This window comes from Callorhinchus milii, unplaced genomic scaffold (genome assembly GCF_018977255.1).
Source record: "Callorhinchus milii isolate IMCB2004 unplaced genomic scaffold, IMCB_Cmil_1.0 Scaffold3, whole genome shotgun sequence".
Lineage (NCBI taxonomy): Eukaryota > Metazoa > Chordata > Chondrichthyes > Chimaeriformes > Callorhinchidae > Callorhinchus > Callorhinchus milii.
The window spans coordinates 46,978,905-47,006,790 of record NW_024704744.1 but is presented as its reverse complement, the minus strand read 5'-3'; the positions used below and the strand labels follow the sequence as shown (position 1 = coordinate 47,006,790).

Sequence of the window (27,886 nt, the reverse complement as noted above, 5' to 3'; positions counted from 1 at the left end):
ATTGTATTATAATGGTCTGTACTGCAACAAATAAAGGTTGTTTTAACTGTATTCACATCTCTTAAATAATGTTTTTTGTTGGGCTACAATGTGAATGGTAACTATTACAGTATTTAGAATCTGTATTCTCTCTTTCTAATCCTTATGCATGCTATTTCTCTCTTTCAATGTCCTCCCCTCCAGTCTTGAAAGTGCTGATTCATGCTGGTGTATAGTTCTCCAGGTGCGTTGCTGCAGTACAAAGCAGAAGTCATGGAAATCTCATGGTCTATTTGTAATAGTTTGATCAACTGAAACAAGTTCCTATAGAAATTAGTAGTTGAAAAATTAGGCTTTAAAATAATTTGATAAATCAGTAGATTAAACCATTAATTGTTTTGAAGCAAAAAAAAGGGATAAAGTCAGAAAAGGAGCATGACTGCTGGATATTACTACGTTCAGTGAATAGGTTAAAAACAAAGCACTGGAAAACGAGAAAGCAATTGCAGCAAAATAGGATCTGTGCAATGCTATTTTTTCATTTGCTGAAATGGCAAGCAACGTTTCAATATGTAATTCTGTAAAGGCTTAAAAGGACTGTGTGTTTAAGAAGTTATAACTGTTATTCTATCCTTATCTTGTTCATTGATGAAGGCCACATTCAATACTGGAGGTGTGTTGTCTTGGGTGGTCTGCTTTCTGAAGGACATTGGTGTGTTGAAAGTTCAGAGGAAAGTTAAAATGGTGATAAGAGTCTATATATTTTAAAAAGTGTTGAACTTGCAGAAGATTGAGAGGTTTTCTTAGCACATAGATTTTTTTATTTTGCCAATTTTCTCTCTTGCCCACTTAACTTAATGGGCCTACTTCACGTTCCCCCACCCTACCATCAGCAGTCGGGCTTTCAGCCTATCTTCCCCATCCAAGAATCACTCAACTCACTCCCTTCCACACCTTTTAGAAGGTCTGTTTCAAGATCTAACTCTCACTGCACTTTCAGTCAATTTTTCCCCTCTGCACCTTGGGATGTCCTCCCAATCCCTAAATAAAATGGTGCTATATAAATGTAAATTTGTATTATATTACAAGATTCTGACTTCTGGGTACAAATTTTGGATTTGGGTTAGGAATCAGAGGACTGAAATTCTACCTAGTTTTAGCCTGCAGAACCATTTTGTCTTGACGTTTACGAAGTGCAGAACTCTGGAAAATGTTATTATTAATTCAGCATTAATTTTGAAGATGGGGGTGGTGGGGGGTTGAACTGCAGATAACCGACATCCACATTAAAACAGAATTTAAGGATCTTATAATTTAAGACCAAATAGTCTTACAAGGTCAGACCAGATAGATGTTTAAACCTCAGATGTGTAAGTTATAGTCTTATTCCACCTCCACTTCCTAGTTTATGGGGCACTGAGGCGAATTGTGTCCCAATTGCTGCCTTGCCTGACATTGGCTAATTCAGCCCATACTGAGGTTGAAACCTGCAATTTGCTGACCAGCACGGCTTACTACTGAACCAGGTGGGCCCAAACCAAGTCCAGAGGCAGACATGATACAGATGTAAAAGGGCAATAGAATTTTGACTGGAAGTGAAGTCCCAATGACACAGCACACAACTAACATAAGATTAGCCATCCTGTGCAGTGATGGAACCAGTGTGGGGTCGGGGGGGCTCATAACTCCCACCCACCACCCCATGTGACTTTGAGGTTAGCCAAAAGTCACTGAAAGTCAACTCAAACTGACTCACTTACCTGTACTTTTTTGCAATCACGTTCCTGTTATCAACAGCCCACTGACTGACTGGCAGCCCAGTCTGTCAACCACAGCCCATCATCCCACCCCCTTACCCTGTCGTAATGTCGTAAGCCTTAATAGTAATTATTGTGAAAGACTTTGAACCATTTAGACATTGTAAGCATTCTATCAAATGCAAGCATTATTATCATATTGAATCCTATTTTGTCAGTGGTTTCCTTGTGAGGCTCCTCTTTCTGTCTGGTACAACTAACCACAGTTGCTTTTGGTTTTTTTCCAGGGCATTTTTTCTTTCCATCCTTGTTCCCCCTGCCCCCAGCTGCACCTTCAGCTCCAGTGTCCAACCGGAATTGTCAAGCACGTTGGGGCATCCTTTTGATGTGAAAGGCGTTGTATAAGTCTAAATGGCATTGTATATTGTATTTCCTATAATAAACTATTGTATCTGCTGTTCAACAGGTATGGCCAGAATTGCCTCATTCAGTTTGAAGACTTTGCTAACACCAATGCATTCAAGTTTCTGAACAAGTACCGCAACAAGTACTGCACCTTCAATGATGATATCCAGGGTATGTTTTGTTTATTGCACAACATAAAATAGCAAGCTGTAGTTGATGGGATTTTATGGAACCTGACGTTTCTTATCCAGAAAATCCATAATTTGCACTCTGGCTGCATAGGTGCTTCGGAAGACCAGCTGGCGTACAGGAAGCCAACATGGCGGATAGCTGGGTCATTAGGTTGCACTAATTTCTCTATCTTCATGCTGCAAATGTGAAGAGTGCATAAAGAGTCAAAGCGGGTGTCTTCATTCCCTGCACCTTTGCCATATTGTCTGCTTATCTGGAGAGGGTTCTTAATTCTGCAAACTATTATAATTCTCAGAGCACAAAGAAGAAAGGCAGGCAATTCTAGCCAGCTTTACCTTTCCATTCACTCTGCACAAGTTCCACACAGTAACTTTCAATTTCTGGAAGCAACTGATTAGATTTGTGGGATCTCTCCTCATCCGATGTTTAACTGTTCTATTCAATAGAGGGCCTGCAGTGCATTACATGGTTGCTCAACTGAACCCATGTGGATATGTAGGGTAGATAAATTGCATTGCATATAAGTCACTGAACTGATAACTTTATGTCTTGTAATGATCAGTTATTTTAACAACTACACATTTGTTCAAAGACAGCCATGGCAAAGGTTAATCGTAGGGTCAAGAAACAGATGCTGCCCTGTTCCTGTTCAGTGTACTGTCAAAAAGATTATCAGCTCATTTAACCTAGTTTTTTGAAATACCTGTCAAAAATTTAATTAACCATAATTAATACAGAATGAGCTGATTGTTGTCCAGTAAGTTTTTATCTTAAGGGTTCAAAGTACAATTAGTTTTAACCAGTCAGACCATTTTTGTCTTTAAATTTAAAACTGCACATTTTTTCACCGGAAAACTGAGAGTTTTCCACAGTTCTTCAAAATAACCGGCTTCTAAATTGAGGCTACATTTTCTACAATATGTTTGTTTTGTAGTTATTCCAAGTAAAACAATGCACATTTACCTCAAAGAATATAAAATACCTTTTTATAGAGTCTTACCTGAGGAAAAAATTATTGACACCATATTGACTATTTTAACCATCATTTTCTTTACTACAAGATCAGTTAGTTTTGGAGAGATGGTACAAGTGACTTCTGTTTCATTCGTTCATTTTATAATAGTTCTGAATCCTCTGATTTCAAGTTATAATCACTGTTATCAAGTTTAAAATTTTTTGAGATGACAAGTGAGTTCCTACCTGTGTCATGAGCTGGCCAACACTCCCTAAGATAAAATTGGTCGTTCACTTCATGGTTGCTTGTACTAATTGTAGTAAGATCTTCAATCAATTTGACTCATGAAACAAAGATAAAAGCTTTAGTAAAGAAAATGAAGATTAAAATATTTTTTTCTCAGGTAAGATTCAATACAAAGGCGTTTTACCAGCTTTGAGGTAAACGTTACTCAAATTGCTGCGCACAAATTGGCTGCTATGTTCACCAACAAATACAGTATTTATATTTACTTTATAGTAAATCTTATGAAGCACTTTAAGGATTTTTATTATAATTTCTTCCTAAAATTCCTTTTATCTTTTTGTTTTATGAGTCAAGTTGAAGAGCTTACTATAATTAGGACAATTAGTGACCTGCTAAGATATTTAGATTGAAAATCTGACTGAATCCTTTGCTAGTTCATCAACTCTTCACCTGACATAAACTTGTTGACACTCATGAGACTAACCGTATGGAGAGTAGAGACCACGCAGCTCATTTCCCTGGTGATGATGCTTTCTTTCCACATCTTTTTGTCTTTTGTCCTGAAGAATGTGCTAGTCTTCACCCCAGTGTTTAACACCTGGACGTGTGCACAGCCTTCTGCTAACTCAGCTGTGTTATGAAGAAAATGATCATCATAAACCAGGAGAGAATAGACCATGCATTATACCATCTTAGTGAAGTGAAAATGAGCTTTAGGCCCATGAAATATAATTTCCGTTCATCTGAGAGCCCTCTGTTTAATGTTGTGTTGCAGATGTCTGAAACTTTTTTGTTTAGCTCGAAGCTGGACAATTTGAAGTATTGTCTACTTAACTGGAGATTGTATAATGTGTCCTTAATTCTTGTAACACACAGAACAAAGGCAATTATAGCTACCTTTACAAGGTGACAATACGTTCCCGATTTCTGGGGACAGTCCCTGGATGACGTCTTGTGTCCCTGGCCAAATTTGCCCTGTCCTGAGTTCAGCAACAAACTGAGCAAGCACCAGCTTGATCTTTACCACTTCCTGCGCTCCTAGCCTTCTGGGCTAGTGGCAAATTATAGATACTTGACCTAGACTAATTGAAGCTCGGTTGAAACTTCCTAAGCATGTGTCTGCTTACAGCTGGTAGCAGACTTATGTTCCAACGCAGTTGTCAGATGTGAAAGCATCGTGCTTTCTCCCTTTTCTTCCAAAATTGTAATAATTTCTGATTTAGTCAATTGGCAGATTGCTTTCTGGGGTAATAATACCACAAAAAAAAATTGGTCACTCAATCCACGATTGTTTAGGGGACATTGCTCTGTGCAATTGACTGTCGTGTTTCGCCCACAAAAAATACAGGCATTCCACCTTACAATATATTCTGTGAAGCATCCCAATGACGTGATAAGGTACTCTCAGAAATGCAAAGATTATTAAAATTCTTCAGCATCAAATTGATCCTAAATGGCAATTTAGTGAGACCTTATAACAATTGCTGATGATGGTGGGGAAGTTCCACACAGGAGCCTGATAACAATTTTTCTGATAACTACATGGCTGCATCTTCAGGGAGTTTCATTCAATATTTATTTTAAATCTTACTCCACACGCCTAATAATAATCCCTTCAAAAAAAACAATAATAAATTGGTCATTTTGAATCCATGACTGTTTGTGGGACACTGCTGTATGCAATTGGCTGCTGCGTTTCGCCCACAAATATACAGTCAATTCACTTTACAGTGTATTCTGTGAAGTGCTTTGAGACGTCTAGAACACGTGAAAAGCGCTATATCAAATGCAAGGATTATTATTATTAAATTGTTAAAATCTGTGCATTTTGTTCAATGATACAAGGCCAGGTTGATCATCAACCATTTGTTTTTTGGGGCCACAACTTTTCTGCTGTTGGGAGCAGAGTTGATAATGAGACCGCTTCCGTGATTTCCGTTAACTGATACGGAGAAGAACTTCATTTCCCACGATTCAATGCAATTCCAACACTTGCTGGTAAGTGCACATTCGGCGGTGGATCAAGACCCATTGAATCGCAGGAAATGTAGTCTTGACCCGTCACTGCATGCGTAAATGCAAACTTGCAGGCTGCATTGAGGTACACATGCATGATGTAGATTATTAATTAAATTAGATTTTATGTGACTTGTACAGTTTGCCTGCAACTCTGACCTTGTGTAAGTCATATTAAATGTTATTGTCCCAAGTGATACGACTTATGTGAGTTTTACTGTAAACAGTTTTTCAGGATCCAGATATCCTATTGGAGCACCGAGGATTTTTCTTTGCGACAATCATTTGTGTGATACAACAAATGAGTTCACGGTCATTTGAGTAATATAACGGGTCATCAATGCTTTATTATGAGAAGTCTGTTTGTTTAGGTACAGATTAGACTGATGCCTTCAGGCACCAAATGTTCTCTCATGAAGGTCCTGTCCTGAAAGCAGCTGAGATTCAGATGCTGAGCTTGGCCATTGCCTACGTTCTGTCAAACTTGAATGTAGCCATTGCATTTTTTAAAAAATAATTGTCTGGGAGGAATAAATATAACTTTGTGCACATTGGCAGTGTGTTGTGCAAGTAAAAGTTTTAACAGACTCATAAATACTTCTGCCCATTTGTGGTGACTTGCCAAATTCAACAGTTGATTACTTTTGAGTGTTTGAAATGTTTCAGTGTGATAAGGCGTTATAGAAATATGAGTTCTTACAGCAATCAGGTCTCAATATCACATTTGTTTGGGATCCATAAAATCCTGACCCTCACTATAGTGAGGTACAGTAGCAGATTTGACTGCTAATGTGTAGCTGTCTGACTCTTTCCAGCCAATTCATGGTCAAAAAGAAAGAAATGGCCAATTTTTGGTAGTCAGTTCAATCCTAACGTCATTTTTAACATTTGCTCCAGATACATATCAATAATAGACGCCAGTGGTGACCTATTGAACTAGAAGTGAGCTATTTTAGTGCAAAACTGGCTCACACGTTAGAAAGAGGAGCGGCTGTTGCCTTCAAAGAGAATGGGGTCTCTAGTACAACCAAATCTGTGCTTTAATGAAGTGTGTGGTAATGGAGCTACACTGTACATATGGTCTTACCAATGAACCAATGTTTTACTTCTGAGTGTGTGTCTTGATGAATTCAATACACATCTTGATGTACTCTGTCATCTTGATCCATTTGTTTCACTTAGTACAGTGTCCCAAGTATTCTTTAATTTATTTTTTTTATTTTAATTTGGTCACTCTGTCTGCTGCTGTCTGATACTGCACTCTGTCTGATACTGCTGTGCACAATTGGCTGCTGCATTTCACCCGCAAAATACAGTCAATCCACTTTACACTATAGCCTATGAAGTGCTTAGAGATGTCTCAATGACATGATTAAATTCTATATCAAATGCAAGGATTATTATTATTATAATAAACAAAATGTGTTTAAATGCCCACCCATAATTAGGAAACTAAATGCAGGCAAGCTTATTAAAAGAGTTGAACCAAAACCCTTCAAAAATAAGGCATTCAAAAGTCCAGTTTGAAAGTGATCATATAACCTGGTGTTTTATACCTTTTCTGGTATTTTGAGATTATAATAATGATAATGTTCATTTTGGTACAATTTGTGGTCTTAACACAATTTGGTAAAGTTAAATTTTTTCTAGTGAATTTGCAGTGTGTCTTAACACGTATAAAAGTAACCATTTTTGAAATTGATCCACAGAATATTTAGCCTAAAGCAGTGCACAACTTATAGCTAATGTAAAAAGAATTTTGTTTACTCACTTTAGCACCCACTTTCCTCACAAAATAAATGCTGAAATGCATTTTGTGAGTATGGCGTTACGTGCAGCAAGAAAGGAAAAAAGAATAATTGCAAACATTTGGAACTAAATTGTAGTATTCCCATTGTGCGGATTACTAAAGATGAGGGGGTCATTGTGTTTGTCCAAAATGTGAGCTTCGCTCTGGTTTGCTCCAAAATTATCCAGCTTTCCATCAATAGGTTTTAGGTATTTTGTTTGAAAACTGTAATGCTCACACATCAGCAGGATAATAATTTTGAAAGGTTGTTCAGTTTAACTGTAAGCTGAAGTATTTGTATGGAGAGAAATACCATTATTTTATTTATGTAGCATGTCAAAGTATCTAAAATTAGTAAGTTGTTGAAAGAACTTGCAGAAAACAGGCTTCAAAATTAAGGCTTTATTTAAGAATTAGTTAAGCTCCTTATGCCTTCCTTCCGACATGAAAGGAGCTTTATAAATTTAAATTAGTATTGTTTTGCACATTTTGGACACTTTGAAATGCTAAGTAAACAGAATAATGTTTACCACAATGAGGCTCCACAATAACTTCTTCAACCTAGTGCCAGTGGTGTCATCAGCACTGTACTAAAATTGATTTTAAGGTTGATATTAATATAACAATTCTTTATTTATTTCTGAATAAAACCTACCAAATGTGGATGTTTGAAAACTATACAATTAAGGTTGGCAACTATTTTGAAGACTGGGAATTATTTTCAAATTCTGCCCTCATAATATATATTGTGAGGAAGCTTTATTAATGGGGAAAACCTGAATTATGATTGTTAAAGTTTGTGATATGGGAAAGAAAGTATTACAAAAGAGCGCTTCCGTGGCATGAACCATGTACTTTTGCTATTTTTAAAAACTATTTCCAAAATACCATTCTTTAACAATGATAAACGCTGCAATTTTTCAAATGTTGTTTTTCTTTGTTCATGGATGTCAGTCTGCATTAGCACTCTTGTTTTGCATCTGAATCAAAAGGTTATTGGTTCAAGCTCCATGTCTGGACTTTGAATTCAGTCTAGACTCATACTCTTACAGTTGGGGGTATTGTCCTTTAGATAAGGTGTTAATCCAAGGTTCTGTGTATTTGTTCAAATTGACATTGAAGGTCCCATGGCACTGTTCAATAAAAGAAGGTAGTTTCTCCTGGACTCCTGTCCAACAATCCTTCAGATAAAATTGCTCATTTACTTCATGGCTGTTTGTGAGACCCACTTGCATAACAATTGGCTGCTGTGTTGCCTACAAGAACACTTGTCACAACACTTCACAGTAAAATCCTGTAAACTGCTTTTGAGACATTTCAATGGCACGAAAAAGCACAATATCTAATGTATTTACAATTAGAATACACTGGTTTATTTATAATTAAGTTTCAAATGTAGAGTATTCAATTAGACAAGGGTTACAATCTGACTAGCCTGCAAAATTCTTTAAACCAGGGAATCGAAAACCTAAAGTGATACCACGCCAAGGAATATGAAACATCTCTGTCCAGTATTTATAGCATTGTGAGATGGGCATTTTATAGAGATGTTTCAGAAGTTTACCAAACTGTAATGGTTTGTTTAGTGGTTGATGCTCTACATTTCATGTTGGATTGAGAACTCATGTGTACAATGTTGGCTTAAGCGAGATTTCTATTCATCTCAATAAGTATGTAAATAAAAATATCATGAAAGGGTATTTCACTTGTGTAGTGTTGCCAATCCATTCATTGGGTTCCTTCCTCTTTGCTCTATTCTACGCATTTTAAAACTATTGGTGAAATGCAACCTTTGAAATCTTCAATGACTTCAAGGATGAGTTAAGGCTGAGTTCTAACACCAGTTATCACTGAAGTTACCTTTTGTGATAGCACTAAAAGTGGAGCAGTTTTAAAGAACAAACACAGGAGCCACAAGGGCAGTGTAGAGGTGTCAATATTTGCAGTTTAGGTTTCTTTATAATTGATTTTGTTAAATATACAATCCTGTGAAGTGCTCCCAACATGAAAGGTGCAGATGCATATTATTGTTACAAAATGACCATCTACAGAAATTTAGCAACAAAGTATATATATTTTTGGCAACAAAACAATTTCCTTTGTGAGCTTAACTTGATGTGATTATAATGTAATTGCAACTGTAGGAAAAATAGATTTGGATGCCATCCACAAACCTGTGGAAGTTGACTGTGAAAGGTGACTGTGCGGACCTGGGAGGAGAAACAATTTGAGGGAACAAAATGATAGCGGTGAAACAAGTAGGAGTTGAACCAAGAGAGTGTCGTCCCAGTGAGGTGTTTGAGGGGATCAAGGAAGAAGGCATGGTCCACAGTGTCAAAAGCAGCAGAGAGGTGCTGGAGGATAAGGAGGCAAAGGAAACCATGTTGCATGGTAGAGAAAACATGTTGGCCACTGGAATTGTACTTTAAGGATCTAACCTTATGATCCATTAGGATCCACCCTTACTGGATCATAAAAGATTTACTGAAAGACTGCAATGCTGATGTAAACCAATCATGGATTTTTAGGTATATTGATTCCAATACAACAACTTGCAGTTATATAGTGCCATCCATGCAGGTAGCGTCTCAGAGCGCTTAACAGTGGCCTGACTCCGAGCAGGGGGCAGAGATGGCTGTAAGCACGGTCAAAGAGGAAGGTTTTCAGGCGTGACTTGAAAAAGGGAAGAGAGGGCAAGGCAGAGGGATTGAGGGAGAGTGTCCCAGAATTTTGGGCCTCCGATGGTGAGCGGAGGGTGCGAGGGACGAGCTGGAGGCTGGTGCAAGTCGAGCGGAGGCCCTGGGTGGTGGATTGGGGAAATGACGTCAGGATTGAGGTCAGAGAGATTGGGAGGTGCCAGAGAGTGAAGGGATTTGGACACAAGTGTGAGGATCACTGGAAGAAAGGGATAGGGTGAATATATGCACCAGTAGGGGGGAGAGGAGTAGCAGTTGGGAGGTCAGCAGCTGGGTGGGGAGGGGGTCAAGAGAGGAGGTGGTAGGTTTCATTTGATTGATGAGGTGTTTGAGAGGCAAGGTAGAAATGGGGAAAAGGAACACAGGGAGGGAGCAGTGATTGGGGCTGTAGAAAAGGAAATAGGGGTTGTGGAGGGAACAGTGGAGGGCAGGGTGGAAGAGGAAACACCCAAACAGATGTTGTCTATTTTCGATGGGAAGATTTACAATCATTCATCAAAGCTGATCAACAATGAATGTAGTTGAGGTATTCCGTCTTATTCCCACTCTAATGATGCCTTATTTTCCCAGTGCACAAACCTTGGTTCTTTGCCAACCTACACCTAATACTTTCTGGAATTAAGTGAACTCTCTGGGGAGAGTTCCCTCCTTGATCCTTTGGAAGTGTTATATGAACATTAAAACATTTTTCCCTTCTGTACATTAAAGTGATTTTTGAGGTGTTAGCACTTGAATGTAAAACTATCCATGGCATGGATTGTCCCAAGATTGTGAGGATTTGTTTTCCACACTGCATCTTTTAAAACCATGGCATTTGCATGCAATTTACTCCTGCCTCTGCTCAATTGTTATGAAGTGGAATTTTAAAAATCCTATTTAAAGACTAGTATATCGTAAATAACTGCAGGCAGTTAGTTGAATGCTGATATTGTGTACACAATAAACTTTCTATTGATTTATGACATTGAACTTTATTCCAGAAAATCTAACAGATGAAGCAAGCCTATGCAAGTTTTATTCCTGTAAATTCATGAACGACTTACAAGACCTTGGCAGAACATTGGCTTATCCTCTTTAGATTGTTCAGGTGACATCAGAGTTGAAATTTAAGGCCATCTCATATTCATACAGCTGCAAGCTAAACAAAACTGCTATTCTCTCTGAGATTCCTTTAACGGTGAAGGCAATATGGCAGGCTGATTTCTTGGAGTGATGACTGAAAGACCTTTGATAGACTCTGTCATTTTATAACTTGATAGAAATGTTTCTGTACAGGATGGTAAGAGGTGGAAATTGAATTTAATAGCTCTTGCTCTGTTTATCAAGTTTGCTGAATGAATTGTATCAAACATTGCATAGGATAACTATTTTGTTAATTTTACAATGCTTAGTTTAAAAAATAAACCAATCTGTGCCATTATGGTTTCCCGCCTCTCCATGTGGATATAGAGATTCTCAATTGAAATCAATAACTGACATACAAGGAAATGACTTCTGCCAAATCATGTTTCTTTCAGTTCAGCACTTCAGCTTGTTTGATTGACACAACTATCCCTTGAAAGGCATGGCAATTTCAGAATGCATCTAAATGCGACTTTAAGAAATTAATAAATAAATAAGATCCACTATCCATTCATTAATATTCCCTGCCTTGTGCTAAAACTCATGGTGGTTGTTCATCAATGAGAGTTGAGTTCTTGTGTGAAACCATCACCCTGTTTGTGGAATCCAAACCATTTCTTGGATAAGGAAACAATATGGTAATATCTCCATGCTCCCCCTTGGTGACATCATCCGCAGACATGGGGTCAACTTCCATATGTATGCGGATGACACCCAACTCTATCTTTCTGCCTCCACCCTCAACTCCAGGACCACTGCTGTCCTGACAGACTGCCTGTCGGACACCAAGTCCTGGATGAGGGGAAATTTCCTACAGTTAAATGTGAACAATACTGAGGCCCTCCTGATTGGATCGCGCCAGCGCCTCAGCACCTCAGGCTCTGGCAGCATCAACCTCCATGGTTGCACACTTCAACTCAACAAGCCAGTCAGGAACCTGGGTGTCTTGTTCGACCCTCAACTGTCCTTTCTTCCGCATATCCAAGCCATGACCCTCTCTACCTTCCCTCACCTCCGAATAGCACTCGACCCCGCCACTACCTCACCCCTCAGGCCACTGAAACCCTTGTTCATGCCTTCATCCTGCTTGTCGGCCTTCCCAACTCCTCCCTCCACAGGCTGCAGATAATCCAGAACTCTGCAGCCCGTGTCCTCTCCCGCACCAAACTCCGCAACCCCATCTCCCCCATTGTTGCCCAACTCCATTGGGTCCCTATCCGTCAGAGCATCCAGTTCAAGATCCTGGTCCTCACCTACAAAGCCCTCCATGGCCTTGCCCCGCCCTACCTCTGTGACCTCCTAACCCCGTACCAACCCGTCTATTCCCTCTGCTCAGCCAGCTCAGGCCTGCTCCATGTCCCCCGACCCACCCGCCCCACCATTCGTGGGAGAACCTTCAGCCACTCTGCCCCCAACCTCTGGAACTCCATCCCCCAATCACTCCGCCTCACCCCCTCCTTAGTCTCCTTCAAGTCCCGCCTCAAAACCCTCCTCTTCGACCATGCCATTGGTCACCCCCCTTCCCCTCCCCTCCCTTCTCCCTCCCTGACCCAAGCTCGGGTCTGAAATGCTGTACACTGTCCAGCGCCTTGGGACGTCCTTCCGGCTTACAAATATAATCTTGTTGTTGTTGTACATGTAGTTTGTTTTCATTGGATGATCTGTACCCACTGAGCCACTGATCTAAGTAGGAGTAGGAATGGTAGTAAGGGAAAGATGCATTATAAGGTTGTTCCATGGAGACACATAACCTGTGTCAACACCAACAAGGGGATAAATCTTTGAAACACTGCTCAATGCCATGAAAAAAGAAACCGGAATAATGCCTGGAATGATTTTTAAGAAGTGAGAAAAAACATGCTACTGTGGATAAGATTGCATTTTTCCAATATTCCAATTTGGTTTTCTTCCTGCAAAGAAGCTTTGAAAGTGTTATTTTTTCAAAAAAATGTTTTCAATCAGTGTGATTCCCATGGTGCCACTCTTTGTTGTTTTTTGTTGTAGCTGTCTGAGGTTGAGGTACCTGAACAATGTTTTTGTAATAGATTTTTAAAGCTTATGTTATAGGTTTGTCATTTTTTTCTGCGAGTGGTTTTAATCCTTTGTTCTGTGCATGATTCAAAACGGACTTTCCACACCTTTCTGTTCTTTCAGGATATTTGAATGAGGTGTGATTTGTAGCTGTTATGGACTTGGTTGCTCCTTGAGATTATAATACATTAAATCTAGTGCCAGGGGTCCAAGTGAAATAGAATGACTCAAGAACCTTTGATTATGTTAAAGCACCATGTGGGAAGTGCATTTATGTTCATTACATTGGTTACAAAATGACCTAAATGAAATAATAATAATAATAATAATAATCCTTGCATTTGATATAGCGCTTTTCACGTCGGGAGGACGTCCCAAAGCGCTTCACAGAATACACTGTAAAGTGAATTGACTGTATATTTGTGGGCAAACGCGGCAGCCAATTGCGCACAGCAATGTCCCACAAACAGTCGTAGATTGAAAATGACCAATTTATTATTGTTTTTGGTTTTGGAGGGATTATTATAAGGCTCTGTGTGGAGTAAGGAAACTTGCCCAAGTTTTCGCCCTCTGCCTGGAAATCTGTTTAACAGCGCCTATGCAATAAATGAATAGGAATGTGTGCCCTTTAAGGAGGCACAGAACATTAATGAGGGAACCTGGATGTCAGAAATCCTGTGTTTTTTTTAAAAAAAGCAAAGATTTATCATTTTCTGATTTAAACTCAGTTCACTCATGTCTCTGGGCTAAGTTAAGTCGATGTTTAAATATGTGCTCCTGGGAGCAGGAACTCACTTGTTACCTTCCTTCCTAGTGAGTCACAAGATTGCAAGAAAGATGTGGATGAAGAAGGCCAATTGGCCCGTTTCATCACATTTTCTAGAATATTCGCCTTACCGTCTTCCCCTTTATAGTAACAAACTGTTCCTTAAATGAGTCTGGTGTGCTGACCCCAACCACCCTTCCCGATAACCTGTTCTGATTATTCAATGCTTACTGTGTTAAGATATGCTTCCTGGTGGTCTGTACTGAAATTGCGAAATTCCTTAGCAAATCTTGTTATGCTTCATTGAACCCAAAGAGTGGTCTGATCATATCTGCATCCCTCTGCCAAATAACGAGCTGAGCAACTGAGGGCATTGTAAGCACAATGCATTGCTGCTTATAATCAGACCTAAACTGTTTGCACTTTGATGTTTGAAGAAAATTCTGAGTTGCTCATTGAAGCAGTTGTGGATTGAAGCATGCAGCTGGTTTGTTTTATCTAATTCTGTGCTTATGTACTCAACATTTAGTTTACAAGTATTTAGAGTTTATAAAAAAAATTCACCAAACATAAATAGTAAAATAATACTTTCAAGTGACCTTGTACCTCATGCTAAAATATCTGTGCCAGAATATTGAATTACTTTGAAGTGTAGTGACTTATGCTGGTAAATCTGGCAGCTGAATGTCCAATGAACAGAATTGAGATAAATGTGTTGTTTTTGGTGAATTTGAACAAGGGTGAATGTTTACAGCATACTGGAAGAACATTTTCTTTGAAACAATACCATGGGAATTTTTCCAGATTAAGTGGGAATGAGGAGCTAACCTCAATTTTTTTAAAATAGATTTTCCCAGAAATGCTTTGTAAACAATTTACGGTTATTTACATTTATTAGTGTTATTTCAATTAAATTGTAGTTTAAGTGGAATGCAAACAAACTCAAAACCTCAAGCCCACTTAACTGCATAACCTACAAAATTCTTATAATGCTAGAAATCTGAATGTTTATTGTACAACCAATTTCTGCTTCTTGCTGATAATTGAGAGTGACTCTTGAGAACAGTCTCACATGAGCAAATCACATTTGCTCATGTGAAGTACTGGCAAAGCAACTATACAGCAGATGATCAAGTTATAGCACTAATCTTTCAGCAGAGACGAATATAATAATAATCCTTGTATTCATATCGTACCTTATCAATTATTCAATTTATCTCAAAGTGTGGCTAAATATGTCAGGCAATTTGAGCACAATTTGTCCCATAAACAGCCATGAAGTGAATGACCACACTTTATCTGGGAAATCATTGGCTAGGACACAGCCAGAACCTCTCTTTTTTCCAATCATGTCATGGGACCTTTAATGTACGCCTGAACAGGTAGTCAGGATCTCGCGTTCACATCTCATCTGAAGGACGGCACCTCCAACGAAGCATCATACGCCCAGCACTACATTGATGTATCAGTCTTACACTAGCTTGGGTGTGGGTGCTTGAAACCATAACCTTCTGACTCAGAGGCGAGAGTGCTACCCACTGCTGCAGATCTTAGACTATTTTTTGGATAGTCACGTGTCTGTCACATGCAAAAATCCATCACCACGTTTAGGAGTATCCATACCAGACTGAGAGTTCTACATATAGAACCATAGAAATGTATAATAATACGTTAATCCTTGCATTTGATACAGCGCCTTATCACATCTTAAAGATGTCTCATAGCGCTTCACAGAATATACTGTAAAGTGAATTGACTATATTTTTGGGGCGAAGCGTGGTAGCCAATTACGCACAGCATAGCGCAATGTAGCACAGTAAAGTACAGAAGAAGGCGATTCGGTGCTGGCCACCTCTGCTGGCTCTTTTAAAGAGCAATCCTTTCAGTTCCATTTAGCTGCCCCTTCCCAATATGTATGTGATCTACACAGGAATTTCTCTGTATTCAAAACTGAATGATGCTTCTCAAAAAGATAAGGGAGTTTCACTTTTTGTTCTCAAATTAATTTGCCATTGAACTCGAGACTCATCGGTGTGATTTGCTGGCTTTGAGAGATAACAGCAGTCACTGGCCTCCACAGTAAAGCCTGATATCTTTCAATATGATGAGCTGCAGTAAAATTCAAGTTGCTGTTTTTTTATGCTGGTACATTTCCAACGTTCTCTCTTCCCATTTCTGATTCCTATGCTTTGTAATCTATTGCTTCTGCATTTCTTGAAGGCACACATGGTACTGAAAGCAAGGCTACAAAATCCATTCAGAACATGTCATGATGGAAAATTATATTTCTACCTGGCCAAAAACGTGATGATTGATTATTTTAATATTTTCAAGAGCCCTTGAAGGTTTTTGAGATAAATCAATATCTAATCGTACTGTTCTGATTTTTGCCCTTCGTCATCCTGTAACGTGTTATTTATAATCTGCCTTGTCCTAAACTATGTATGGTGAAACTATTTGTAAAACCATTGTTTCAACCAGTTTCAGGAGTTATTTTTTGTTAATGTGTAGGCCTTTATGAATGCCAAGCTAAGCTCACTTTCAGCATAGGATTTAAAGTATGAAACCATATGCTTTAAATTTCTTTTGTTCACTCCCTCCCCTTCACTGGCACTCCACTGGCTTCCCATTACTCAGAGGATAAAGTTCAAGATCCTGGTCCTCACCTTCAAAGCCCTCCATAGCCTTGCTCCCCCCTACCTCTGCGACTTCCTAACCCACTACCATCCTGCCCACTCCCTCCGATCAGCGGGCTCCAGCCTGTTTCATGTCCCCTGCCTCGCCCGACCTACCCTCTGGAACTCCATCCCTCAGTCCCTCTGCTTTGCCCCCTTCCTTGCCTCCTTCAAGACCCATCTCAAGACCCTCCTCTTCGACTGTGCTTTCGATCACCCTGCTTCCTCGTCCTGCCCTCCACCCTCTGCAATCATGACCCCCAGCTCAGGCCCGAAACACTGACCGTCCAGCACCTTGGGATGTCCTCCTGACGTGAAAGGCACTATACAAATGTAATGTTGTTTTTNCTGCCCACAAAAGAATCTTTTGTTTCAATTGTGGACTGTTCTGTTTTAGGATAGTTTGATGAGTGTTGATGAGCCAATATGCTGTCAGATTTACCTCTACCCCCAATAAAATCACCCATTTCCGTGAGGTATTACGTGCAGTTTTCAAGCAACTAAAACTCTCACACTTGTTCAGACTGAACGCAGCTGAGAGGAATGGGTGTTCTGTTTAACGACTGCAGGCAGATGGATATAATGCTGTATACAAATGCATGAAACCACAATTATAAATTGTGCTGCAGTGAGTCTGGAGTCTTATAATCCTCACATTTGATACAGCGCTGAAATCAATCTTGAAAGGTCTCCCAGTGATTTAAAGTTTTTCTTTAAAGTGCAGTGACTATGTATTTCTGGGTGAATGCGGTAACCAATTAGCACATATCAATGGCCCACAAACAGCCATGACCAATGTTTTTAATCTTTATTTGGAGTGGTGATAAACCGATGAACTCAACATAAAGCAATCTTCTATGCTGATGTCTGCTTTTATTAAAAGTTCTTGTATATGTCCAGATTGTAGGATTAGCTTCTAAATTAATACAACAACAACTTGCACTGTATAGCACTCTTCATTGGGGTAGAATCTCGGAGTGCTTAACAGCTTGATGCTAAACCGGAAAAGGGGGGGTGACCGAAGGCAAGGTCTTCAAGTGGTATTGAAAATGGGAAGAGGTGGGGCAAAACTTTATTAATAGTGGAGCTGGTTAGACTGGCGAGGAGTGCATTGGAAAAATCGAAGTAGGAGTAGCGAAAGCATGAATGAGAATTCCAGCAGTGTTTGAAGTAAGATGGCGGCGAAGGCGAGTGATATGACTGAGGTTGAAGAAGACAGTCCTTTCTAAGGAAGAAGCAGTTGCTCCTCAATGCAACAAAAAGCCTTGATCTTGTTCAGCCAATCCAACCAGAGACCAGCTGCCGCATGATATTACAACCGCCCTCCACCTTTGAATTTCTCAGCTTGGACTTACTGAGGCTATAATGCTGGTCATGATGATCCATGCCAGTGGGCTAAACATGCCACTATTGCCCCCCATCCCTCCCCCTCCCCCACCTTCCTCCCCGACAACTCCACTCTCTTATCTTCCCTCTTCCTCTGCCCCCCTTAAGCCCTCCCCCACCTTCCTCCCCGACATCTCCACCCTCCTATCTTCCCTCTCCTTCTGCTCCGAACGTCTCCTCATACTAGGCGACTTCTCTGCTTCAACCCTGGACTCCAGGACCACTGCTGTCCTGACAGAATGTCTGTCTGACATCAAGTCCTGGATGAGAGCTAACTTTTTCAGTTGAACGTCAACAAGACCGAGTTCCTCCTGATTGGCTCCCCTCAGGCACTAACACCATTACCATCCATGGATGCACACTCCACCTTACTAAGCCAGTCCGGAGCCTTGGGGTCTTGTTTGAACCTCAACTATCCTTTCTAACCCTCTCTGCCTTCCCCCACCCCCGCAACATCGTCCAGCTCCGACACTGTCTCACACCGCAGGCCACCGAAACCATGCATGCATTTGTAACATTGAGGCTTGACTATGCAAACTCCTTGCTTGTCTGCCTCTTCAACTCCGCTTTCCATAGAATGCAGATTATCTAGAACTCTGCAGCCTGTGTCCTCTCCTGCACCAGGCTCCGTGACTCTATCAGCCCCATCCTTGCCAGACTCCACTGGCTTCCCATCATACAGAGGATACAGTTCAAGATCCTGGTCCTCACCTTCAAAGCCCTCTATGGCCTTGAACCCCTCTACCTCTGCGACCTCCTAACCCTCTACTATCTTGCCCGCTCCCTCCGCTCAGTTGGCTCCAGCTTGCTTCACGTTCTCCACCTCGCCTGCCCCAGCATTGGCGGGCAGGCCTTCTGCCACTCTGCCCCTACACTCTGGGACTCCATCCTGCAGTCCCTCTGCCTCGCTCCCCCCACCTCCAACTCGCATCCTTCAAGACCCTCCTCTTCGACCATGCATCTGATCATCCTGCGTCCCCGCTGTCCTCCACCCTTCCCGACCCCCAGCTCAGCTCTGAAGCATTGAATGTCCAGCGCCTTGGGATGTCCTCCCAACATGAAAGGTGCTATACAAATATAATTTGGATGTTGTTGTTGTCTGATCAAGTTAGAAAGATTGGAAGGGGAAGGAGTTGAAATGGCAATAACACAACTGCTGTATGATTTCCATTTCAGGTCATTGATATCTTAAGGTAACATCCCCTGCCAATTTCTGATCCTGGTCTTGGCTACCTGCAAGTGGATTGGAGAATGCTAACCACATGTGCACCTCAAAATATTATTCTCAAGGCAACATTTTGGCAGATTTACCTGTGATTCACTTTTCCCAGGAGATTTTATAAAATGGGTAGAATGCATGATGTTTACATACAGTCATAGACATGGGAAGATGTCAGTTTGAGCCGAGTGACCAATTCTTTTTCCATGCTTTTGTGTTTATACATGGAATCCAGGATGCTAAACATTCCCTCAGTTTACAATGCATAATGTGCAGTTGTGCTGTGGGAAAGTACAGCGAAAATCAAAGTTGAGTCAGTGAGAAATTGACCTTGAGTTGGCTTCTGACACTACCGAGAGAAGATGATTTCAGAAACCTTTTGAATCACCCACTGCAATGTAATCTGGGTGAGAACCGAATTGGGATTTGCTCCCTATGATACTGTATCTTCCACGTTCCTTGGACAGTTGTTTGTACAGCACAGGAACCAATTCCTAAATTAAGAAATTGACAGCTTTCCCCACCTCCCCCATACCCTCCTCAGCTCCCCTGCTTGGATCCCCAGTCAGAAGGGTAAAGTGCTTTGAAACGTCCTCCTGAAATCAAGTGCTATATTCTCTTGTAAGTTGTTGTTGAAGACTATTTAGAACAATTGCAATTTTGATGTAATAAAACCAAATTGAGATTATTACATTTTTCATATCTTGCAGGTATTTTAAATTTATTAGCTGAACCTTTGTAAAAACTATTTGTTAACTGACATGCTTCTTCTTCAGGAACTGCTGCAGTGGCAGTCGCTGGTCTCATGGCATCCCTGCGTATCACTAAAACCAAGTTGTCTGATCATAAATTTCTCTTTCAAGGAGCTGGAGAGGTAAGTCTGTGGACAATAGTTATTGCTGGGAATATTAATTAATTTCTTACCTTGATAGGGTAAAATCCATTTCACGTAAAGGCTAAAAATTGCATTGTGTGAGGTGTTACTTAATGATAATTAAATTGTTATGATTCCCAGCTTCTTTTTATATATAACCAGATGGCTTTTGCCCCATCCTGCTCAATATACATATTTCTATCTTGTTTGTTATCATCAGGTGGCAAAAACAAGTTGGGAATCGCAACATATTTTTCTCTCCTTCTGCTTGGCATCTTCTTGCTACCAATATTACAAATTCTGAGGGAGATTCTGATTTATTCCATGGCACAGTCCACGTGTCAGCCTGGCTCAGTTGGTAGAACTGTTGACCTTGATTCAGAAGGTTGTGGATTCAAGCCCGGCAGCCCAATATCAGTCAAAACTGAAATACTGGTCTCTCATTTCAAAACAATGTCAATTTACACAGGTGGTTTTAACACGCATCACATGGAAATGTGCTAGCAATATATGCTTAGCAAATTCTTTACGAACATTATAAAAGGTCTGCAGGATGTCTATTATTTGATACAGTTTGACATTTAGGACGTTAATATTGAACAGCCAAGCCACATGATAATAACATTTATTGGAGCTCCAACCTGCTGTATCACAAAATACAAAAGGCAAAGTACTGCAGATGTTGGAAATCTGGTATAAACACAGAAGTTGCTGGGAGCACACAGCAGGTCAGGCAGCACCAGAGGAAAATGTGTTAACGTTCTGACGAAAGGTCATAGACTTGAAACGTTAACTCATTTTCCTCTCTCCATGGATGCTGCCTGACTTGCTGCATGTTCCCAGCAACTTCTGTGTTTATGTCACAAAATAGTTGGGTGTAGTTTGTGACCTTAAGCCCCACTGGTTGAAGACCTCTCTGCTACCATGAGGAATTGTTATCTTGAGATCAAATTGGTTGGATTAAGCCCATAGTATAGACAGTACGGAATCTGTGACAATGATGATGGAGGGGTGGAATGGCCTTTTCTTATTCAATTGTTTTCTTATGTTCTTGAGTCAACTCAGATCACTCTTCTATACTATCTGATGGTTCCTTGGGAAAAATGTCTCGAAAGTAGGCCCAATTTTGTTTGTATTTCTTTATAAAATACAATATAATGGTTTAAAGAAAATGCGTTTGTCTAAAATATGCAAACTACAGGCATGCCTGCTCTTACTACTTCAAAGGTTTGAATATATTTTAAAACCTAGTTTTTTATTAAACCAATTTAGGCTGCCCTTGGAATAGCTGATCTTATTGTCATGGCGATGGAGAAGGAAGGAACATCTAAAGAAGAAGGTATTTCCAAGATCTGGATGGTTGACTCTAAAGGTCTCATTGTTAAGGTAAAGGAAATCTATCTCAAGAAATGTAAAAGATTATAAACTGATCAAACTTGTGTGCTGTAAATCTGCTACCTGAATACTATTATTATTTGTCACAGGCCTGCATCATTCCACAACCCCCACACCAGCACAGCCTATCTGCCTCCAGTCTGGAACATCTCTCACCTGTTCCATCTCTCACCTCATTCAAGATCTATCCTGAGACCTACCTCTTTGCCTGCACTTTTGGTCATCTTTTCCCCTCCCCACCCCACTCAGTTCCCACCACCAGCTCAGGTTCCACATCAGTATTGTTAAACACACTGGAACATTCCCTCCGATGTGGAAAGCGCTATATAAATGTAAAATTTGTTTATTTATATCCAAAATAACTATTGTCCATGGTTTGCTACCTTCAAAAGGATATCTGGTTCCAAGTTTTCTTACATTCTTTGTCATTCAAATACTCCATAAATCATAGCACTAAAAATCTCTTTCCTCCGATTAGTAGATACAAGATCTTACTGAGATGCAAGTTTCAGCTTGGGTTATCTTTCCACTTGGAGATGTATATGACCCATTTAGTTAGATTTATTGCTGGTGGAAATTGGACATTTAACAACCACAATCCTGGTTCTCACAGCAGTGTGGGTGAGTTCTGGCCCTGGTTTGAAATTGTGGGCATATTGATTAATAGCCTTTGATTGTGAACTAGTGGAAGAATGGTGTGAGGAAACCTAGGTTGAAGGTGAAACTAGCAAACTAAGGTGATTAAAATCCACACCAGACACAACCAAACTGATATCCAAAGTAAAGGGAATCATTTCTTCCCTTCCTTGGTAGGAAGAGGAAGTTCATACTATTTGGGATGAGGATAAGGGAGTAACAAGAAGACAACAACAGGATTACATTTGTAAAGCGCCTTTCATGTCGGGAGGATGTCCCAAGTCGCTGGACAGTGTACAGCATTTCAGATCCGAGCTGGGGTCAGGGAAGGAGAAGGGAGGGGAGGGGAAGGGAGTGACCGATGGCATGGTCGAAGAGGAGGGTGTTGAGGGAGGCTAAGGAGGGGGTGAGGCAGAGTGATTGGGGAATGGATTTCCAGAGGTTGGGGGCAGAGTGGCTGATGGCTCTTCTGCCAATGGTGAGGCGGGTGGGTCAGGGGACGTGGAGCAGGCCGGAGCCGGCTGAGCGGAGGGAGCGGGCGGGTTGGTAGGGGGTTAGGAGGTCGTAGAGATAGGGTGGGGCGAGGCCATGGAGGGCTTTTAGGTGAGGACCAGGATCCTCTGAAGGACAGGGAGCTGATGGAGTCGGGAGAGAATGGGGGAGATGGGGTCATGGAGTTTGGTGCGGGAGAGGACACGGCTGCAGAATTCTGGATTATCTGCAGCCTGTGGAGGGTGGAGTTGGGAAGGCTGACAAGCAGGGCATTTGCATAGTTGAGCATGGAGGTTATGAACAAGAGTTTCAGCGGCCTGAGGGCTGAGGTAGTTGGGTGATGTTACGGAGGTGAGGGAAGGCAGAGTGGGTCATGGCTTGGATGTGGGGAAGAAAAGACAGTTGAGGGTCAAACAAGACACCTAGGTTCCTGACTGGCTTGGTGAGTTTTAGTGTGCAACAATGGAGGTTGATGTTGCCAGAGCCTGAGGTGCAGAGGTCCTGACGCGAACCAATCAGGAGGGCCTCAGTAAGGGCAATAGTACATTAATAACTATTTAATGGAAATTTGGGAGGGAGGGGGAAACATACGGCGGCCAGACTTTAAATGGACTAATCCCACAAGTACTTGTAATGAGGATCTGTCACACTCCGAGCACTTTCCCTTGATTTACATGGTCCAAGCCAGTATCCGATCAAGGGTTTGCCAAGTGAAAATGAGGGTCTGCAAAGCTCCAAAAATATTTAGGTATTTCTTTTCATAAAAAAAATTCTAGTCCTAGCAAGTACTTGCCATATGCAGTATTCCACCATAGAAGTGGCATCTCTTTGAACTAGCTACATTCAAAATTGTTAAAACAGTTCAGGGTATTGCACAATTTCAAAGATTATGCCTCAGTAATGGTAGCTAGGAAAGCTTGCTTCCATTTATGTACGTAGGTTTCTTTTTGTGCTTCTGATCTTCCTTGTGCATTTTTCTAAAATCTGAATAAAATCTTCACTTTGGAAAGAAAAGAAATATATTCACACGGTAGACTACATATTCACACAGTAGATGGATTGTTGCAGAAATGGGGAAATGTATATAAAAGAGAAAAACCTAGAGAGAAACTAAAATATTTGAATACAACCAGAAACAAAGTTTGGAAATCCGTTGGCCTACCAATATGCAGTTATACCACTTTAATAATCCTGATGACATGATAAGCACAATGTCAAAGGCAAGGATTATTATTGTATGTTGCTAAAGTTTAATTCTTATCCAATGTTTGACCCCTTAAATTGAAAAAGATAGGAAATTGCCTCATGGGTGAATGTGACAAACACAGTTGACTTTGGCTTTCCTAGATAATAATCTGCTATCTATATACTTTTAACAGAGCAATAAAAGGCAGATTTATGAGCTTGGAGTCGAACTCACAACAATCTTGTGTGAAATCGAGAAATAGTTAAATTTGTTCTTGGATATCGCCCAGCTCCACTGACTTCCCCATCCCCCAGAGGAGAATTCAATATCCTCGTTCTCACCTTAAAAGCCCTCCATGCACTTGCTTCCCTCCTACTTCTGACCTGCTACCTCCACATCGACTACCATCGACAGTCGGGACTTCAGCCTCTCTGCTTTACCCTTTGGAATTCCACCCGACAGTCGCTTTGCCACACTACCTCCCTTGGCTCCTTCAAGGCATGTCTCAAGATCGTGCCTTCGGCCATCCTCCTACCCCTACCCTCCCTGCCCTCCACCGCTCCTGATCCCAATTCCATGCTCGGGTCAATTCCCTGACTTTCCAGCGCCTTGGCAGGACCTCCCAACACGAAAGAGTCTATACAATTGTAATTTGTTGTTGTTGATATCACCTGCATTTAACTGGATGATACAGGTCAACATAAAAAATTCCATTGGAAATATAAAATAAAATGAAGGCACTTTGTAGGAAGATTTGAAAAATGTGAATGTGAGGTGTAATTTTGTGATATTTCTCACTGTGTCTTAATAAGAATCATATTTAAAATACAATGAATAATGTATTCGGCACATGTGATGTTGGAGAGATTCAGTGACAACAAACTTTCAATCATGAATTTGTAAAGAAATACTACAAATTGGACAAAGGCGCCCATTTAATCTGCTGGGCCTTTTTTTTAAATAGATCATGGCAGATCTTCAAATCCCATTTCCCTGCCATTTCCTCAAGCCCCTTAATACCCTCACCCCCCAAGAATGTAGCTATCTCCTTTTAAACACTCCAGTTGATGTTGTGTTGGCAGCTTTTTGGGGCAGTACATTCCACATCCTTACAACCCTCTGTGTGAATTATATGCATAATTACAAAAGCAATAAAATATTTATAGTTAACTTTATGAATATTTGGTGATGCGAAGTGAATGTCACCTTTTGGCATCAAATAAAATGGACATAGTGAATGAGGATACTTGCAGACGAAGGACTCGAGAATGAAATTCAGGTCAATGTTGAGCACTAAGACTCTCCTGGTTACTCGATTTCGAAAAAAGATAAAATCTCCTCCATCTATCTGGATGATACAGGTCAGTGTAAAAAAATGGACTTATCTCTACCTCTGGTCATCAAGAACACAATACTTTTATCTTTCTTTCAGTGAAACAGATAAACATCAAAGACTCAGCTTGCACTCACTGGATACCAAGAATATCAAACATTCCAACACTGAACATGTACCAGTTGACTCAATATGATGCTCTGACATGGAGCAATTGAAAATGCTTAAGAATATTGGGTTTTTCGAAATTCATAGAATTCATTGGACTTTGATCTGAGTTCCTTCAGTGTGTTGATGTTGCGCAGACAGATATATGTGTATTTTACTCCCCATCGCTGGAAGAAGTCTAATAGGCACTGCACAGGTTTTAGTGTCCCTGAAAGGTTACATTATTTTTTTTCCAATTTTCTCTGCTGCGTTTTGCCCACAAATACCGGTAACTCACTTTGCAGTATAATCTGTGAAGCACTTTGAGACGCCTAGAAGACATGAAAAGCACTATATCAAATGCAAGGATTATTATTATAAGGATTATATAGACTTGTTTAAAAAGTAACTTGATGCATTGAGAGGCGTGAGGGTAGGGTGGTGGTAAGGTGGATGTTCTTGACGGATGAGTTCAAATTGGCCAAAGGGTCTTCTTCATCCAGACCGATCTTATGAACTTCTTAGCAAAGACCTTGTACTTGGCGTATTGTTGAAATCAAAAAGCAAGGGTTCAGTCTCCAGCATTACAACAAGACCCAGCAACCAAATACTGTGAAAATAGTGTGAGAATATTGTGATAAAAGTAGAGATTAGCCATTGGCAGCGGAACAAAAAAACTATAAATTTAAACTTAAGTGTTTGATTGTGTCTTGGATTGGATATCACAAATAGGGTTTTTGTGAATTTTGGTAGCATGTTTACTGATCTGTGAAAAAATCAGCAAACTCATTGGTACTGGGAGCCCAAGCAGGGTTTGAAGGCTGGGAGGAAGTGAGCAACTTGGACTCTGGGATAGAGTTCCAGAGATCAGGGAAAGAATGCTGAAGGGTTGACCATTATTGGTGGGGTGGATCGGGAGGGGGATATGAAGCAAAGCATACTTCCTTTATGGCAGAAATTATATACTTTGTTTATACTCACTGGTTATTAAGAAAAGAGAAGCTAATCAGTTGTAAATGTAATGGATTTTGAGTTATATAACAATGTTAGAACATAACTACTGCTTTAATCAATAATATATGTGGACTGATCACTGATGTTAATTGTACAGGGCGCATCTGAAATAATTACCATCCTTGTTTCAAGCTAAACTGAGATTACCTCTGTTTGGAATGAGATCCTGGTTGATTTGCTGAACTTAAGTGACCATATGCTGCACTTCATTCACACCGACACCTCTTTGTCTTCCACATGTGGCAGCCATGGTTTGTATTTGTAACTTGCTGACTTAAATTCTTCCGAATGTCCTGTGTATTTCAATTCTTTGTAGAAATTGCAGTTTACATATACTGTACAACCTGGGTCCAATTCTTTGATTATAATAAGGATTCATAATTTAGAACTGCTGTGGTAGTCAGTCAGGCTTCTCCCTCCCTAGATTTGTACAGATTTACCTCCTATTCTCTTGCAGAAAATTAGCTTCTGAGAATATTTATAATAATAATAATCCTTGCATTTGATATAGCGCTTTTCACGTCTTTTTGATTTGATGGTGAAGTGCAGTGACTGTACATTTTGCAGGTGAATATGGGAATGAATTTATCCACACAGCAATGTCCGTTTAACAGTGATGAAGTGAATGACCAACTTTATCTGGGCACCAGAAAAAACAGGATACCAGAAAAGACTTCCTTCTCTTTTTGAATAGTGCCATGGACTCTTTAACGTCCACCTCAACAGACAGACAGGCCTCTCAACTGAAGGACGACACCTCTGACAATGCAGCACGCCCCAGTTCCAGGTCCTGACATGGGGCTTGAACCACAACTTTTGACTCAGAGGCGAGAGTGCTACCAACTGAGTCAGGCTCACCCAATATTATTTAGTGTATTAAATTACTTCTTAAGAGCATTGAGGGTTACCCAAATGTCACATTCGCTGTAAAACAGCATTTATTTGAAATGTGAAAAACAATTGAAAGCTTAAAATTTGGACTTAAAAGCAGCACTTCAGAATTTAACACTTGAGACATGTGCCTCTGTAACAACACTAGCAGCGGTCTGGAATCCTGCCAGAAAACATGAGAGGGTGTAAATTGTGATTTATTCATCCATTCAGTAACACTCAATGCTGCATTCCAGCACCCTGTAAATGACTATAATTGTGTCATGCACAGAAGATCACTTTTAACGTTTGAGATCATGCAGGTGCTAGCAAAAAAATAAATTGAGCTTCACAAAACATTTCTCCCACCGTAGTGTGGAATCTTTTTTTGACATAGTGCTTGCCTCCTGCAGTAACCATAGTAGCTCCAATGGCTTTGGTGGTGGGAGTGGTTGCTATGGACTTGCTTGGAAGGTTCATCTCTGATTATCAACAACACCTGCCATCACCAGTATTTGACTATATGCCCTAAATCCCATTTGGAGCTCTGCTAAACAGGAGAGTGCTGTGTACAAATTTGCTGCTGTGTATGCCCACAGAAGACAAGCACAATAATTCACTTTGTACTATATGCTGTGAAACATCCTCCTGACATGAAAGGCTCTATACCAAATGCAAGATTTATTAAGGATAATTATTATTGTG

The 27,886-nt window shown here is 40.4% G+C and overlaps 1 protein-coding gene across 5 annotated transcripts in view; it reads left to right on the top strand.

Moving 5' to 3' along the window:
* me1 (malic enzyme 1, NADP(+)-dependent, cytosolic) overlaps positions 1–27,886 on the top strand; it is a 240,689-nt gene that overhangs the window by 170,990 nt on the left and 41,813 nt on the right. For all 5 annotated transcript variants that reach the window (XM_007892968.2, XM_007892962.2, XM_007892966.2 and 2 more), the window contains exons 8-10: positions 2,203–2,312; positions 20,011–20,108; positions 21,381–21,494. In XM_007892968.2, the coding sequence (XP_007891159.2) occupies positions 2,203–2,312; positions 20,011–20,108; positions 21,381–21,494 (322 nt within the window). The remainder of the gene's footprint in view (positions 1–2,202; positions 2,313–20,010; positions 20,109–21,380; positions 21,495–27,886) is intronic.